This window comes from Echeneis naucrates, chromosome 15 (genome assembly GCF_900963305.1).
Source record: "Echeneis naucrates chromosome 15, fEcheNa1.1, whole genome shotgun sequence".
Lineage (NCBI taxonomy): Eukaryota > Metazoa > Chordata > Actinopteri > Carangiformes > Echeneidae > Echeneis > Echeneis naucrates.
The window spans coordinates 1658973-1677044 of record NC_042525.1 but is presented as its reverse complement, the minus strand read 5'-3'; the positions used below and the strand labels follow the sequence as shown (position 1 = coordinate 1677044).

The 18072-nt window shown below is 44.2% G+C and overlaps 1 protein-coding gene across 7 annotated transcripts; it reads right to left on the bottom strand.

The window, feature by feature from the left end:
- Positions 1-728: 728 nt before the first annotated feature.
- Positions 729-16597, bottom strand: ikzf1 (IKAROS family zinc finger 1 (Ikaros)). 7 transcript variants are annotated; one of them, XM_029520632.1, is made up of 9 exons: positions 16178-16597; positions 11961-12014; positions 11688-11801; positions 7621-7629; positions 6381-6650; positions 4682-4849; positions 3169-3294; positions 2632-2766; positions 729-2186 (listed from the first exon to the last, which is right to left on the bottom strand). In XM_029520632.1, exons 1-9 carry the CDS (start codon positions 16473-16475, stop codon positions 1477-1479), a joined length of 1884 nt encoding a protein of 627 aa, XP_029376492.1. In that variant the 5' UTR covers positions 16476-16597; the 3' UTR covers positions 729-1476. The 7 variants fall into 7 exon arrangements, with proteins under 7 accessions (XP_029376492.1, XP_029376490.1, XP_029376491.1 ...); XM_029520630.1 differs by lacking the exon at positions 7621-7629 and having other exon boundaries at positions 16178-16595; XM_029520631.1 differs by lacking the exon at positions 7621-7629 and having other exon boundaries at positions 2632-2763; positions 16178-16593.
- Between the last annotated feature and the right edge of the window lie 1475 nt (positions 16598-18072).

Sequence of the window (18072 nt, the reverse complement as noted above, 5' to 3'; positions counted from 1 at the left end):
AGATTTTCCCTCTCATGCAAATGTCCCCCCTCCCCTGTTGGGTCCCAGTCAAGCGTGGGGGCCTCGGCTCTGGCCACAGCTGCTTCCCGTTTCTGCTAAATCACACAGCAGCCATCTGGACGAGGCCGTCGCCGCTCAACCCCGCCGAGGTCCTGCCGGGGCCCCGGCCGGGCCCCTCCTGACGGGCCAGCCTTCTGCTCCAGTGGCTCGTCCTCTGCTGCTGCTGCCCCCCAGAGGGGCCAGCCGGACTCTTCAGGTCCTGGACACGCATACGTCGGCCGGCTGGTGTCTCTTCATGTCACAGTTTCAACAGATCAGATGAGAAGATGAACGTTTCTAATTGGAAACTGGAGTTTTTGTTAAAAATCGATTAAAACTGAAGAAATTATATTTGTTTGGAAAAATCCGACCGTTCACACAGAGATTTTATTTATTCCTCCTTAAGCTTAAATGCTGTTTCTGTTCTGTCAGTCAGTCTGTCAGGACTCAGCCGCCTCTGAGTGACGTTTAACTTTAATTATTTCAGAGGCGCCGAGACTGCAAAGTGAAATCTCCATTTCTCAATGAGATGAACTAAAATTCTGAGACTTTCCATGAACTCCACTTGTCAAATATTTTGGTTTAAGTTGGGACGAACGGTCCCATTAAAAACACGATTACAGCTCTGCTGTCAGTCCAAGTTCAAATTTCACTTCTTCACTGTTTAGAAAAATACATCGTACTCGTTGTGCATATATAAAATATCCTTTATTGATATTTTGGTACAATGCAGTCCCACTCAAACTGTTCATCGCCATTGCTCATCTGTGACAAAACACGGTTCCGAAGGAAAGCTGATCTTTTCCATATACAGTTCAACAGAATTCACCTTTTTTAATCTTTATTATTAATTAACCTAACCTACAGACAAACAACGAGTATCATAATAAATACAAAAAAAGAAACAGGACCTTAAATGTGATATAAATAATATGTAGGCAGTCAAATACAAGAAGTTTTTACTCATTCCATTTCCAAAGTCAAAGTCCGTCTGCATGACGTTTGAGTGAAATCTTAGCGAATGGATGAAAAGCTTGTACTTTTCAAAAGTAGAAAAACAAACCAACATTGCTCTGCACTTTCCAAAGAAAAAGTCACATCTATACATTTTATACACAGTAAATATAGGACTCCAAACTAAGATGCGTAGTATGAGTGGCATCGGGCATTAAACCATGAATAAGAAAAGGAGCGGAGGCAGAAACACATTGAGTCAGTGACTGTTGTAATAATTGTACACATTTATATGAGTTTAACAAACATGCATACTTTGTATAAAAACAACTTTCAGACATCAACAGTGGATTTCCTTTAAAGTGTTGATGCTTTTGTTTCATGGATTTGGTGTGTGTGTGTGTGTATGTGTGTGTCAGGGATCATTTCTTCATACGTGCTTGTACACATTTGGCTCGATCAGTGTGTCCCGGTGGGCGGGGCTCAGTAGCGGTGCTCCCCTCGCGTTATGTGGGAGGAGAACTCGTAGCGGTCTTGACTCCGGTGACCGCAGAGGTTGCACTCGAAGGGGTCTCTGAAGCCGTGGCAGCCCATGTGAATGGTGTACATGACGTGGTCCAGGAAGAAAACGCGGCAGTGTTCGCAGCGGTACGCCCTCACCTGCTCCCCGTCCGCCGCCACCACCTTGAAGCCCTCGGAGGCCATCTCCATGCTGGCTCGGATGGCCTCGTACTGCCTCTGCTGCTCCTCCTTCACCAGAGGCAGCACGCCGTTCCTCACCCCCGAGGTGATGTGGTTGGTCAGGTAGATGAGGCCGGGGGCCGCCCCCCCCGGACGGTCCTCGTTGTTGCTCTCGGTGTCGGTGGAGTCCTGGCCGCTGTGGCTGGGCGAGCCGTCCTTCTCGCTGGAGGCGGACTTGGAGTTGGAGAGCAGCAGCAGGTTCTCGGCTGCGCTGTCTTTGGCCGACAGGTTGTGGCCCGCTCCCCCGTGGCCCTCGGACGGCGGCTTGTGGAGGGGGTACATGGATCCGAGGCCCACGTCAGAGGAGGAGGCCGGAGAGGTCTGGACCAGGGGCCGCAGGGACTCGGCTCCCAGGTAGCTGATGGCGCTGTTGATGGCCTGGTCGATGACGTTGGGCTGGATCAGCTCGCCTGCTCCTCCGTCGTAGGAGAGATCGGACAGACGTTTGTCACCTGAGAGACGGAGACACGTGGAGGTTTGACTTTACGGACAGACTTCAGCTGAGACCTCCTGAGATCATCTTCACACTGAGCCCTCTCCTCTCTAGCTCTTATTGTCTGCTCCATATCGCCTTTCATGACACCAGCATCTCCATTAACCTGTTCTACTTCCCCAAATTTTATCCTGAAGGTTCTCAAACTTCTAATGTAAAATGAACACAATGAGAAAATACAAAAACAAGCAGCTTTCCTAACAGCAACTGAAACAAACTGAAGGGATAGTTCCTGACTGACTTGTTTCTGTTCTTGGATTCATGCATTCTGCAGAGCCACAGCCGCAAAGAAAAATAATCAACACAAAACATACAGCAGCTTCACCTACGCAGCAGTCACACTTGTTTTTCAGCAAAAGTAGCAACATTGCATTTACACAAAGGAAGCAGATTTTAGCCCTTACCCACAAACTTCTGTGGCATAGTGCTCTTACGCTTAGCTACATTATTAGCTAGTCTGTCTAGCACCAAGGCTCTGTCAGATCCCGTCTGGCTTAAGTCTTCCCTCTGCTCATTCTGGTTGCTTTCTTCCTTTACTACTGGAAAGCAAGACAGAGAAGCAGGTTTCAGAGTCAAGATAGTTTGAGTTTGTCTGGTTTATATGACGCATGATATCACATGCCTGATGGTATTTTCCTCACAGAGCTCAGAGCGGACTATTCTGACACATGTGAAGCGCTTGGTCTGTAAATACAGAATCTGTTCATGCTCACAGATCAGGTGTAGATGTGAGTATCTCAAGTATGTTCACTGAGTTCATGGCTGCAGAGGAAACATGGGGCCTGCTCTCAGATGGAAATGACGCGACTATAATGTAACTTGTTGGAGCATTCGGTATCAGCAGCGTTGTGAGCGCGGGGCTGCTGTCGAGTGCCTGTGCACGGTAAAGTAGGTCATCAGATTTGGGTGAAAGAGGAGCGAGCGCCTCACGAGGCACCGACCTGCGTAGATGCTGTTCTGCAGCCCCATGCACTGGAGGTAGTTGTGGCATCGCTCCTTGTGCTCCTCGAGAGAGCTGCGCTGCTTGTAGCTCCGCCCACAGTAAGCACATTTGTGGGGTTTTCCAACTGAAAAAACAAAACAAAACAAAACAAAAAGACTTTATCAGCAAACTGAGGGAACATTCTGTTTAATGACTAATAACCTGGTGACAGCACACAATTCAAACTGTTGAATACTTTAGTATAACCAAGTCACTACTGTTTGTATGGTTCAATAGAAGAAGACAGGAAGTGAGGGATTTTATATTTCCTGCTTGAGTTGTGTATCTCAAAGACAAAAGGGGTGTTGAGTCAGACACATAAAAGACCTCCCCCCACAGGAAAGTCAGATAAAACCCGGGGGTCCCGCCCACTCAACACACAGATCATATCTGGAAAGTCCAGTGGAAAAAAAAACAAGCTCATTTTTATTTTTTCATTTTTTTCCTGGGATGACACGAGCAGCGTCACGTCTTTAAGGGTTTTAAGAGTATTTTACCGACTCCAGACCAGGACTCGGACCACTGACTCTTTTCGGAGCAGGCGGAGCCGAGGAGGAGTGAGGGCTGGGTCCTGATTAGATGGTCCAGTCTGTCAGTCGGACAGTAGCCCCGCCCCCCAACCCCTCCCCTTTCCCTCTAAATGGAGCATCATTTAAAAATGAACATCATGTTGTATTTCAGACTGAGACCATAAACTCATCAGGAAAATGTTTACTGAGAAGGAGGGACATTTTCCCATAGACTTCAATACAATCTGACTTACTACAACCACTCGCCCCTGATGGGCAGCAGACAGAATGAAGGTGACTTCCCTTTGCTTTTGCTACTCTCACATCAACAAAGTTACTGATCAGGGTTCTTTAATCTAAAGTCAGAACCTTTAGATTTTCAAATTTTAAGCGTGGATCATCAACCCTCCAACTGTTCCTGGAAATGATCCTTTTTATTAAATTAGAGTTATATAAAAAAGTGAGCTCAGGTCAGAGCCAAAGTTGGAAAGTCCTTTGGACAGTCCTCTGGCTGGTAACCTGAGTATGCCAACACGTGGACACTTTCAAAGGTGCTACAGACAAATAAATCAAGACACTGACCATACTGCTTTTTATTATTGTTTGTTAATCCATCATGAACTAAAATATATGAATTCAAGCTCCAGCAGCTTAACATTTAACTGACCTAAACAAATCTATTCAGAGCCGGCTGTGTAAGCCAACAGTTTATACCTAAAACATTTAATTGGCACATACTTCTGCAAAGCATGTACAAAAAAAAACCCAAAAAACAAAACAAAAAAAGTGACACCATATCTACACCCCGTCAACTTCCCCTTCCATAGCTGGGCTCTCGCTGCATGCACTGCATGTCAGGCCTGTCAGATTTCCATGCGAGGTTCCTCGAATTACTACGAGGGCAGAAGTTTGAAGTTTGTAGTGTTTGTGTGCGTTTTTGGGCGTGCCCTTTGCGTAACTCACCAGAGTGGGTGCGTAAATGTCCGGTGAGGGCGTCCCTCCTGCGACAGGCGTAGCTGCACAGGTGGCACTTGAAGGGTTTCTCCCCCGAATGGAGCTTGATGTGGCGCAGCAGGTTACCCTTCTGGGTGAAGGAGGCGCCGCACTGGCTGCACTGGAAAGGACGCTCCCCTGGAGGGCGAGAACACAACAGACACACACACTGACAAAGAGCAGGAAAACAGAGCAATTCATGTTTTCCCTGGCACCCTACTTTATTTATTATTTTTTTTTTTTTTTTATAAAAGATTTTCATGTATCAGGCGAATCCTGAGGCTTGTTCCCTAATCTCACCATGTTTGATCCCTGCACTGACAACAACAAAGCACACAGTCTTTGTCTGTACGTGAAGAGGACGCGAGCGGCGGCGGGAATGCGGGGTCACTGCTTTACAAGCATCCCGAGTGCCAGGACAAGCTGGATGATGGAGCGTCTCCTGGGCGGAGAGCGATCCAGCAGCCTGTGGGAGGGCTTTCACAGCAGAGTGACACTCCATCTCTCCATGCTCCCCCCTGCCCCTCCGACTTCTGGCACTCTGATCGAACAAGAGCCTTTCAGACTCAGCCTGCCAGTTCCGTAATGCACCATTGCCTGGGTCAATTTGATCTGAAAATCTCATTTTTTACTCTTCTTCGTCTCTAAAATAAGAGCGGCACATCACAATGCAAATTCAGCCTCATTTGAATAAAGCGAAGGAAACACTTTGTGTTGAGAGCCAGTCTTCCTGATCAGCGCCTCTGGAATAAACCAATATCCAGCCTCTCTCCGAGTGTTGTGGCATTCTGTGAGAACGTTTTAATATGGCTTTTTCTTTCTTCTTTTTTTTTCCCCCTCAAAGACCCCCCATAAAATAAGAGTCACCAGTGAAGCAGCAAAAATATATAAAAAAGGAAATTCATTAAAAATGCATTTCAGGAGCAAAGACTCGCCACAGAATATTTTCTATTTAAATAGGAGGCAGTTCATTATATCCTTTATTGTACTTTCTTTTGCATTTACATTAGTCTAGTGTTCCTTTCTTCCATTTTGAGTTTCATTAGTTTCTAAAGCTTGACAGTTAAGTGCCTTTTTCAAAAATGTTCCCCACCACTGGTTTAGCTTCATTACAATAGAATATCAATTTTGAAACCTGAAAAACTTTTAATAACCAGATAATTGTCACTTTATGGAGATACTATTAATTGCAGCAGATATCCTGTTTCTCGACTGAGTGTGTGTGTGTGTGTGTGTGTGTGTGTGTACTTTGTTTTATTTTTTTGTTCGGACTAAGTTGGTCTCTGCTACTTTATCGCACAATAATTTGATCAGTTGCTGTTGCTTGTCGTGTGGTGATTCAGAGTCATTTAGATGAACAATGATGAATGCTAATGGTGTGTTCATAGTCTATTTCACGCACGATAGGAGGGTCTACATGCATACAGACATATGCGAGCATGCCATTGCAGTACAGGAGATTCTCTGAGCTCGTATTTCTACAAATGTCTCTAATTGTCATGTGTGGGTCAAGACTGGTGAGACTGCACGTGCTGATATCAAAAAAACCTTCAACTTTGGGCATTTAAAGTCTAAAGAACTGCTCTAAATGTACAGAGCAGAGACGTCTCTCATACTGACAGTGAACATGGGTGCAGAGGAAGGGCAAGAAGTATTGCAGGTGGCTTACCAGTGTGGCTTCGCTTGTGCACCATCAACACATTGGGGCCAATGCAAACTATCCCACAGATATCACACTTGAGCTTCCCGTTGGGCAGCCGGATACCGCCGGCCGAGGAGAAGGCCTTGGCTTCGGGGCTCGGCTGTGAGCCGTTCACCTTGGCCCCCGAGGCATCGATCACGCGCAAGTCTTCCGCGCACTCCTCCTCCTCCACGCCATTCATGTCACAGGCCAGCCCATTCTCCTCATCACTGCGAGCCTCAACTTTAATGTTACAGGCTGGAAAAGAGGGCAAGGAGGGGGGGGAGTGGGGGGCCACGGTTTAGAATACGAGCATGCTTCTTTCATGATGTCACAAACTGAAGATGGGCAGTTTGTCAGTGTTATGTTGATGCTGTGACATGAGAATAATAAAAAAATCCATGTGAATTTGTTTTGCTTTATAGATTATTCTTTTTCATTTTTTTATAATTCACCTGATTTTTATTTGTATGTTTTAGGGATCTGATATCTTTCTCTTTTTCTCATTGTCCTGCCATTTATGCAGATTGTTTTCTTCACCTAAAGTCTGAATGAGACACGTATTTTTCATTATTTATAAATTACATTTTACAAAGAATTTCAACTGTATAACTGTACTATAGCGTAATCTGGGCGACAACTGCTCTTTAATAATACGACACTTTCATTTTGACCCAGATGCTCCACAACGTTTTTGGGCTTTTTTGTGAAACCAGCCTGTGAAAAGTCACCAAGCGTTCGATAAGATTGACCCAAAGACGACACGTTTAAAACTGCTGACTGTTTATCTGTTATATCTGCCTGGAAGCAACGCAGCAGATTTCATAAGGATACACAGATGGAGCAGCGTGTGTGCTGTTTGAGGACGTTACTGATGAGATGAAGAAACACACATATCATCTCACACTATCACACTTTTCTTTTTCTTTTTTTGGTGAAACAAATGACAGCAAGATAAACAGGAAACAGAGACACAGGAAGCAGTGCGAAACTAGGGACGACAGCGGTGTGCATCAGAGCAACAGAGTGCTATGAACACGAACACACACACACACACACACACACACACACGGGGGTCTTGATCTATGCTGCTTTTTGACATTTCCAGTTTTTAAAGAACAGAAAGTAAATGCCGAACGATTGATGAAGGCCAGCTCAAACCTCTTGTCTCTCGTCTTGGTGCTCCCAAAGTAAGCAGAAAAGAGAAGTGAAGTGTGTGTTAAAATACCAGCTCCTTCTTTTTTCCATCAGAGATCTTTAGAAACATTTCAGAGAACTGACAGATCTTGCAAGTCCCAGAGTGTGGTTTTCATGTCATGGTGGCGGCCTGATTTCCCCATGTCTCTACCTCTGTTTGTACAACTGAAGAGGAAGAAGTGGAAAGCGTGAAATATAGGAATCCATGGAAAAGGGGAAGCTTCAGAAAGAGGGCCTGTCTAACTGAAATATCAAGAATTATGGAGAAGTGACAGAAAGGGAAGCACGGGAAAGGAATTGTAAAACAGCCAGTAACTGAAACAGGGTTTTTTTGTTTGTTTGCATTTTTTCCGTCTCATTTTCACTGAGAGCCACCAACATAAATCCCCTAACAGAAAGAAAGATTCCCATAGAAAGCAGGAGGAGGGGCATCATTTAAGAACTAAGAGGTTGACGAGATGTTTGTATCGCTCTACTGATCAAAGCCAGATAATATGAGCGGCATTCTCTACACCAGAGTTTTCTTAGTTTGTACTGCAGAAGATCTCATCTGCTCGACTGTTGAAACTTTTTGGACAAACTCTCTGGTCTCTCTGCTGAACAGATGAGATAAGAGGAACGCAGACTGTGCACGCAATGAGAAGGAAAGGCTTCAGTATGTAAAAACAAAAACCTGCTCAGGTTCTGTTAAAGTGCGGAAGATGAGGATGAGTTATGGTGCACAACACATGCATGAGTATCTAAAATGCAATTTCTACGCAATGAGGATCGCGCACTCTGTTGCGTAATCATGTGGCCTGGTCGTACGTGCACTAAGACAGTGTTTGTGCTCTGCAGTCCTGTCACTTCAACTCCACCATTTACTCCAGCTACAACATAGTTTCTGCATTTTTATTTTTTTTTAGAAAATCCACATACTACTTTCAATATGATCAATTTTCTCTGGCCTCATATTTAAGGCATTTATCCACTGCTGCTGAATATTATTTATACTTTCAAATGTTTATCCATGACTTTGACCAACACATTTTAATCACTTATCCACTTTCTTCTGCAATCTGCTAGCTACTAGCTAATACTTAACACACCTACACTACCATGAGCTAGTGTTGTGCACGTGTCCTACAAATCGTGCAAAAGGTGGAAGACAATCACATTTATACTGAGCATGCAGAGTCAGATTTTCATTTGCACATGATGCAAAATGTGTATGAATTTCTCACTGTAACCACCAAGTTTCTTAGTCAGGCATACACACTTTAATGGTGATGTAACGGTTAAAAAAAAAAATATATATATATTCTAGGGACTTTTTAGAGCAAGTGATCCAGTTGGGCCTATTTGCATATCACAGCACTTGAAAGCAAAACTACAAAACTTCAACCCTCTTTATCAATTGATGGTTTTAGCCACAGCACCACTGATTACCTTGTTTTTCAGGATCCCTTATGCGCCTTTCATGTCAGGAGAGTTGTAAAATTATGTAAATCAATGAAAAGGCTGAATCAGATTGTTGCTCTGCTATAGAAACTAATTGAAGCAAAAAACTATTTAAACTCTGATGGACTTTTATATATGTATATATTTCTTTCTTTCTTTATTTATTTAAAATCAATGAACAATTGGAAATTGTGTGGACTGGAAAAACCTTTGTGTTTATCTGCAGTTGTCAGTTCCTGAATCATCTGTTACAGCAGCGAGGCTTTCAGGTTATCAGCCAGCTGAAGCAGAGAGAAGGGAACCACGAATGCTTCTCATGGATATGGGGAAGTTGTGACTAAACTGGGAGAAGGAAGAAGGCTTTTTACTTTATATCATGTTTGTCACAGTCACACATCCTGATTCGCTCTTTTTGGGAAGCAACTGTCAGTCGACAAACAAACAATAAAATCATTATAATCAGGTCTGGATTGAGTACAGAGGAAGGGGCCAACAAAAGGCCTGTGACAAACAAAAAGCTGTTGACTTGTTGAAATAATTGAGCTATATCAACAGATCGATAACAGATACGAAGTGTCTGCTGTGCAGTGCGGAGAGAGGGAGCCTGCTGGAGGTTCCTGTTACTGAGTTGCGCTGCTCTCACTGCCTGAAAATAACCCGATGTGCAAGGTAGTGGAACCACATGTGTTAAACCACGGCAGCAGCACACTCAACCTGACTTGCAGGAACACCAAAAACAGCCTGCTTTTTCCCCCCCTCACACTTTTTTTTTTCTCTTTCTCTTTTTTCTAAACTCGCCTCCATGTTTTCGGGAACTAGAACAGCTCGGTCTCATGTCTCTAAGATAGTGAAGGCTCAGTCTGAATCACTGAAAGTGAAAGAAATGGCTGAGCTGAGCTGAGCCAAATACTTCTGTGTGGTTATTTATTTCAGCTATAGCCGGGTGAAATTTGGTGAATTAGCTTTTTGTAAATTAGCTCCACTTTGACACGAACCCGCACATTTGTGGATTCCAACATTGTGAATGTGCAGCAACAATGATGATCCCAAGACTTATTTGTTACAGGAAATAACCTGGGTTTTGAGGTTTCTGAGCATTCGATACTTTGAGGTCCTGCATCCCCCCATACAGCCCCCACCCCCCACAACCCCCTCCACTATTTCATTGCAGAGAACTGAGCAGCACATGATCCTGGGTGATAATTATAACTCATTTGGGCTTTTATCACAGAGGCAGCGATGTTCAGATCTAACAGATACTTGCACTTCCCTTCTTTTGCTGTTCAGGGCTCTTTTTCTCTCCCTATAAAGACACATGTGCACACACAGACACACAGTCATACAAGGCGAACAGGGATCGCGCAGATGTCCACACTTCCATTCTGACTTTCCCCGACGCAAATGAAAGTTAAACATTTAAAATCACATAATTTCCCATTTTCTCAGATCGGGGCTGAACGGCCATCAACAGCATGAAATGACACTAAACGTGACTCTCTAACACCACTCAACACGGTTTCCTCCGTTGAGGCGCTCGCTCTGAACTGTTCAGAAATTCCTGTATGATAACTGAACAGTTGAAAAGCCAAACAGATAGTGTTTGTGAATGTATTTGTATGTTACATGCAGGTGTGTGACCTATGTGGTGTAGTGATGCCCTGATCTCGCTTCAGCTTTGGCACTGTTCCTGAACTCTTTATCTCCAGGAGTGTTGAAACTGTCTGATGGCAAGTTCTTCTTAGGAAACTCTTACACATCCTATTTCAGTTTCCTCTAGTATTTTATTTTTGACTACATGCTGCTTAGTCTTCGCTGTCATCCAGATAAATGGAAAAACATTGGCAGAATGTTCGAACCTGAGCTGTCAGGTTAAACTCATATCTGACATTAAAAGTTGCGTCCACTAACTTAGGTTGTTGTTTATGTCTCCATAAAGCTCCTATATTTGTTTTGATACAGATCTAATAAAGTACTTTATTAAAATGGTGGACATATTAATTAGATGAATAATTTTATGAATGAACAATAATTAAAAATGTATACTCTATCTTGCTGTCATGTAAAACTAGCTCTCTTTTCAACTTCAGTGCTCATGTTGGAGGACTGGAGATAAATTTACTCTGCTGACGCGAACCCCCTCTTGTATCTCATCCTTATTTTCACCATATTCCCTGGCTTGATGTTCACAAACTCAGATCAAGGCCACATTAGCTATTCCTTAAGAGTCTGCTTATTAACGACATAACATGGATCAAAGAGATTTTTTTTTACCTTTTCTGCCAATGACCTAAATGTGTCTCTTTGCAGCTTTAAATTAATTTTTTCAAGGGATTTGGAGAGGCAAATTTCTCCCACTGGAGGTGCTTGGGATTAAGTCATGAAAACATTTTAATGCTTTATATATATATATACACACACATGTAATTCTTTTCATAGTAACATTACTCTCATGTAAGCATTTTACTCTGATTTGGATGCTTGGGGAGTGAATTCATTACTGCTGGGAAAGCCACCACTGCCTGTTCGACTCATTTTCGTTGGTGCTACATTATACACACTCATCTCAATGCAGGAATCACATACTCACAACTAAATTTTTCTTTTTCTAAACAAGCATCGGAAGCGTTGTGACTGGCTGCAGGTGCGGCAGACTCGTACCTTTGTCCCCTCTGTTGTTCTGCTGGTGGGCGGAGCCGGCTGACAGGTCCTCAGGGACGGCCATGGGCTCCTCTGCCTCCTCAGACGCTTCGTTGGCAGGGGGGCTGTCCCTGCCTGTGTTGACACACACACACAGACACACACAGGCAAACACCCGTCACTCACCATGCAACCCCTCGGTGCGTTTCATTCGTTGGGTGTACGAGCCTGTCTGAGGGGGCTATTGTATCTACTATCTCCACTCAAGGCTCAATCATGCAGCAGTCTGTTTACCTGGCATCTGGGCCATTTCCTGGGCTTCCTCTGTCTCCATGCGGTGCAAGTACTCTAATGGGAGAGAGACGGAGATGTATTTATGTCTGAGTTTAATCAAGTGCAGGCCAAGAAAACAGCATTATAAAAAGCTGGAGCAGAGTAAGAGGTGTACTTCTCAGCACGACTCCGTCACCTCAGTGCCGTCGCTCTTGTCACAGTCGCAGACACACCACTGTCCTCCACATTACATTACAAAGAATTACAGACATTTCATTACAAGTCTGACAGAGCGGCTGAGCTTGGAAAGTGTCTTGGCTCCGGCTGATGGGGCCCACTAGTAGCACCACTTTGCTGGGAATGAGCTTTCAGACCACATTTGTTATTTATTGTTAATTTCTTGCCACGTAATCATCCAAAAATGCAAACTGACTGCCGCAAAATTAAGCAGAAAATTAACTGGCCCCCAGGTCAGCGAAGATGCGGGTGTTTGCCGTGCCCAGCTGATCGGTGCTCGTGTTCTCTCTAATTTACTGAGCATGCATCGCTGAGCCCGTGGCCTGAGCGCAGATGCATGTGAGCCGCAATCAGAAACAAAGAGGGGGGAGAGAAAGTGAGGAGGAGGAGGACGACGACGAAAAGAAGAAAAAGGGCAACAAGATGGATATAGAGAAGAGGCAGAGAAGTAGATAGCAAAGAGAGGGCAAGGAGTCAGAGGAGTGAATGCAACAGGACGGTGCAGAGAAAAGAAAAGAGACAGAAAAGCAGGCCAAAAGGACAGAGAACTTCTCTTTATTTATTTCTTTTCTTTTTTTTATTTGCAAGACGAGTCCCGAAACTATCCTCCGGCCAGGGCTGAATATCTGAGGAGTCACCAGTGCTTGTGGCCCCATTAATAATGGATGGCCCTCAAGCCTGCAGCAGATGGGCCCGACAGCCTCAGCCCCAGCTCCGCCACTTCAAGAAGCCCTCGATGGGGCTGCTGCCCAGTCCAAGCAGCCACACAGGGAGAAGTGAAGCTCCCGAAAATAGCGAAACGAGCCCAAGGGAGAAGGGGAACCTAGGCCTTCCTGTTTTACTGACAGATGGCTCCACACATTTGGAACAAATAGTGGGAAGCGACCAGGCTGCTCTGTCGCAACGCACACAGCGTTCTGCGGAGTCAAGGAGTTTGGCGGCTCGCAGACGCCCAGGATGCAAGTGTGAAAGAAAGGGAAGGTGGAAGGGAGGCAGGGCAAAGGTCACTGGTGCAGATGATTTGCTCGGCACAACACTAGGGGGTAGCGTGTAAAGCGCTGAGCTCTGACTCCGCAGCACCGTTTTTCAGCATCTGGAGTTTGGAGGTCGGGTACGGAGGGAGGTGTATTCTCATGTGCCCCTTTTCTGGGCAGATGGTGTGAAGGGAAACACGGATGTGTTGGCGGCAGCAGCGGGGGTGGGGGGATTTGACAGATATAAAAAAAAAGAAGAGAGTTCCTACATTCTGCCACTCATGTAGGCATGTGGAAAGTAAGGTGCACTTAGATTATTCAGAAAGTTTTTTTTTTTTTTTTTTTTAAAAAAAAGGCTTTTTATTTTCTACCTTTTGCCTTCAAACAAAACAAAACAAACAAACAAACAAACAAACAAACAAAAAAAAAAACATCATTAAAAAATAAAACTTCCTGGATTGTTTTTAGTTTGTCTCAGTCGACTTTTGACAAAGTAGTTTCTAAATTTTATCATCCAAACTGACATGATGAACAACAACGGGTCTTCTCCTCATACTGCTCATGTCCAAGTGTCTTATTGTATGTTTTTATGTGTGCGCGCACGCACACAAGAACTGGGGACAGGTGGAATTTTACAGAAAATACATGAGCGACCTGTGACACAGAGTGAGGGGGGGACTGGAAAAGTTTTGGTCTGAGTACGTCAAGGGGAGGAGTGGCAGGAAGAGGCTTGTGGGTTTGACAGAATTCTCGGGCCTTCTCCTGTTTGTGTGTGTTGTGTTGTGTTCGAGGGGGGTGGGGGGGGTTTGAGGCATCAGCTCATGCTGAGGTGAAGAAGCTACACCAGGGAGCAGGGTGGAGATGAGAAACAACGAAACCGTTAACAGATACTGAGGACCACACCAGCAGAGCCCTGGTCCCCTGGAGGAGGCTCAGACTCTGCCGTGTCCACATAAATGTCAAATAAATACCTTTAAATTAAATAATAAGTAAACAAAATAAACTTTAGCTTTTGAATAAAAATCTTTTCAATTTTAAGAACTGTTAATAATAAAAACAATTTTAATTTAATTCCTTGATTAATCTTTAAAATAAGTGACTAAAAGTTTACTTCACTTTATTTCTTTGGCTGTAATCAAACATTTTAATACATCAACAATATCACTATATTTTCAACTACATTAGAATATATAATTCTAATTATTCCTACTCCCACACTTCAAGTTTCCTTTTCAGACTCTTACTGAAAGTGGCCAACAAATAAATTCTTTTGATGTGCAGCAACGAAAAGAAGTTGTTTTCTTTTTAAATCAACCATTAGGAGAGATTGTCCTACATGGCCGAACAACGAGGTACATGGTCACCTTTGTTCATGTGCACATGGAGAGTCTCATCAGTAATTCATGATATTTATGGGTGTCGGCAGGTGGATGGAGATACCGGATGTACTGTGGGAGCCTGTGGGGGTGAGATGGTTGGGGGGGGGGGGGGGGTTAAAGTGTGCTGAAGAGAAGTTTCCTTCATTTGCATCTGACACACTTCACTACTCTGCTATTCAGACAGTACAATCATTTTAATAACTGTCTGTCTTCCTCTGCAACCCCCCCGCTCCTCATCCTCCTCCTCCTACTTCTGTTTCTACTGACAAGAAAGATAATGTGTCTGCTGACAGATTTGCAGCACTTCTCTCTCCAACTCAGCCCCCCGAAAAATATTTTTAAAGTTTTGACATCTTAAATTCAATATTTTGCACATTAGCTAAATTACAGAGTAAATTTTAGCAATTTGAATACTTCAAACTCATAAAAAAAGAGAAGTTAACTGAGTTAAAAATAAAATATATATATACACACACACACACACACACACACACACAGAGCCTGTGTGAAGCTTTCAAGATACACTGATTACAGGACCTTATAAAAAAAAAAAAAAATTAACAAAACAAAACAAAAAAACAAACAAACAAACAAACAAAAAAAAAAAAGCCCACACACAAACAGACAACTAAAGATGAAATCTTTTTGAATTAAATCTAAATTTGATGATCATGTTTGAGCCCCAGTTGCTTTATAATTTCTGCAGTCTCAGTGTGAAAAACAGGCACTTTTGTTGTTTTTTACCAGAGTGGAAAAAAAAGAAGAAGAAGAAGAAACCAGAAACAATAAATGTCCTCATCAGATTCTGTCTCTGGGCGTTGATGAACAACTTTCCACCTCAGTGTAAAAACTTTCATCAGTCCTGCCTACTATTTTTGCCTCTTCACACGGTTCAGACGTTTAACAACCGAGACTGCAGCTTCAAGTGAATACAAAATGTCCCGGTACAGCAAAACGATCATATTTATCGATTATTGATTTATCTGAGACATAAAACAGACACGTTGGTCGGTGCGAACTGATTTCCTGTTTCAGCAGCGTCAAGAAATTTCACATTCGTTTTTTCTTATTTAATTTCATATCTGAGGCCCAAAAAATTATCCAAACTTAATTTTTAATTGTGTGAAAATTTTATATTTTAATATATTATAGAGGTATTTTTCCTCCACAGCCAGAAGAAGTGAAGCTTACGCATCTGTTGCAACAGGTGCCATTTACGGAGTTAGAATACGTTAAACATCTAGAAATTCAAGCCTTGATTATTAGTGGGATTAATATAAAATTAGACTCCTAATTTAATATAAATCTAAGTGACTGTGAAATCATCTATCCATGTGTTCCCAGGAGGCGACACATGGAAAAAGGGGGAACATCCCATTATTTGTGTCTGTTTTCCTGACCCCAGAGTATTTAATGAGAAATGTCCCTGTCAGTCTGTTACCCGTCCAGGACAGGCCGCTCAGAGCCGGATCTGATGCCGCACCTGCCCCGAAACTACAAGGAGCGCGTTTTTTCCCAGTCAGGTGCAAAAAGTCTCCTAAAAAAAAAAACGGTCCTGAGGAGGAGATGCGGCCGAGCCGGAGGACTCAGTGAGCGGGTGTCTGAGGTGAGTGTGGAGCTGAGAAGGAGGCGGTGGAGGTCACTTTACCTGCTATTCCTTGAGTTTGCAGTATGAAGTTCTTCCAACTCTCCCCGGCTCCATGTGCAGAAGGTCGCAGCGCCGCAGCGGCCCCATGGAGCTGCGCCCGGAGTCCCTCCCCTCTCCACTGCACTTCCTCGTTCCAGCCCAACATGACTATGTCTCTGAGCTGGGCTGAGGCATTTTGCTCGCTTTTATCCACAGGCCGGCTCTTCTGCTGCTGCTGCTGCCGCCGCCGAGCCCTTGGCACCGTCTTTGTGCCGTGCCAATAAAAGCTGACACCCAGCAGACCATCACTGGCAGCCATGCATGAGATGGGATGAGGCGAGCGAGGAGAGTGGACCGTTCATTGTTTATTTATTTCATTCACACTGAAGAAGCTGATGAGGCTGGTGGGGCTGAGGTGGGAGAGAGAAGGGGTGGGGGGGGGGGGTCCTCTCTTGCATATTGGACGGCACCCCCCCTCCTTCTGTCACCTCTTCAGCCCATGAAATTAGTCCAACCGGTTTTTTATCTTCCCCTTTCTCCTCCAATGATGATGCCCCCCCATCACCAGGTGTCCAAGATCATATCTCAAATGTTTTCCCTCTTTATGTATGTTAAATACTTACACCCCCCCCCCCCCCCCCCCCTCAGTAAAAGGTAAACAGAGGAGCTTCAGGTCTTTGACTCCTTCATCAGTGTGACTTAACTCAAAGCTGCTTGGAAGTGACTTCCTCTCTGCAGCTACATATTTCTTGACTTGGGGGGTGCGTCTCTCTTGCTTGTCCCATCATTCACACTGATGGTGTTAAGACAGCAGCAGCTCTATACAGGCCCCCCCTTTTTAAGATGTTTAATAACTACTTTCCAATTTTCTTGCACTGCCAATCTGACTGTCAATTACAATTTTACAGTTGATTCCGGTGGACGACGGGCGGCCATGTTGGTTATTAAAAGAAATATAAATTGTGGATTAATATTGATGAAAATTCTAAATAAATAATGAGCTACACCTCTGGTTTGGCTAAAATAACTCATTTTCAAACACCTCCTGTCATTATTATGTCTTATACGTTTCTGCTGGAGTGGATCTGTCGTAATGACTGTATTTTAACTTAAAGCTTGGGGCTTTTATTCTTCCCTTCCTCTGCTGATGAAGTTACAGGGGTTTCATATTGGTGCTTGTGCTCTGCTGTGTTCTGTGTTTTTGACAGTTTTTTCCCAGTATCCCGCTGTCGTCAGGCCCCACAGCGAGCCCTTATCTCAGGAGAGGCTGTGTGCGCTGGATTGCTGAGTCACCTTACGTGGAAGGCTGCCCTTATCTTCAAAGCAGCACAACATTCGGGCAGTTGGTTGCAAAAAGAGGAACTTTTGGGCAGGAGTGCTGTGGCCTGCTGTGTCTTCACGGCCTTAATATGGATTGCAGCAATGTTCGTCGACTTCCTCAAAGGCTCGCAGACTGGCGCTGCTGAGGAGTGAGGGCTGCAGTTTTGACACTTGCAGGTGTGAGGAACTAAAAGGTTGCAGGATGGGGGGGAACGACTCCTGAGGCCACACGTAGGGAATGCTGGGACTGCGATGTGACTCAGTGCTATCAGAGGTGTCCAGTCATGACTGGGGTCTTCCCTGACAGAGATACAGGTCCCTCCAGTGACACAGCAGCTTCACTCACTGTTGGTAAAGAGGCACAGCAGCATCAAGGACAATCATTTAGTCAAGACTTTAGAGAAGTTGCTGGAAACAGTTGGCAGAGATACTCATCTCAGTGTCTCGATATTTAAAAAGCCTGTATATTGTTATTGGTTGTGTGGAAATGCGTCAGAATGAAAGCAGATTTCTGCTGATTGTATACTTCATGCACATGCTCCAGATCAGACCTCTCATAACCCTCTGCTCCCCCGGGTTAATCCACAACCTGCAGC

Bases quoted from the DNA above. Each gene is read 5' to 3' on its own strand.
- ikzf1 (XM_029520632.1), bottom strand. From the start codon at position 16,475: ATGGCTGCCAGTGATGGTCTGCTGGGTGTCAGCTTTTATTGGCACGGC. The intron at 4,850-6,380 runs GTAAGCCACCTG...CTCGCCCTCCAG, and splicing joins GCACAAGCGAAGCCACACTG to GGGAGCGTCCTTTCCAGTGC. The intron at 2,767-3,168 runs GTCGGTGCCTCG...CTTGCTTTCCAG, and splicing joins GCAGAACAGCATCTACGCAG to TAGTAAAGGAAGAAAGCAAC.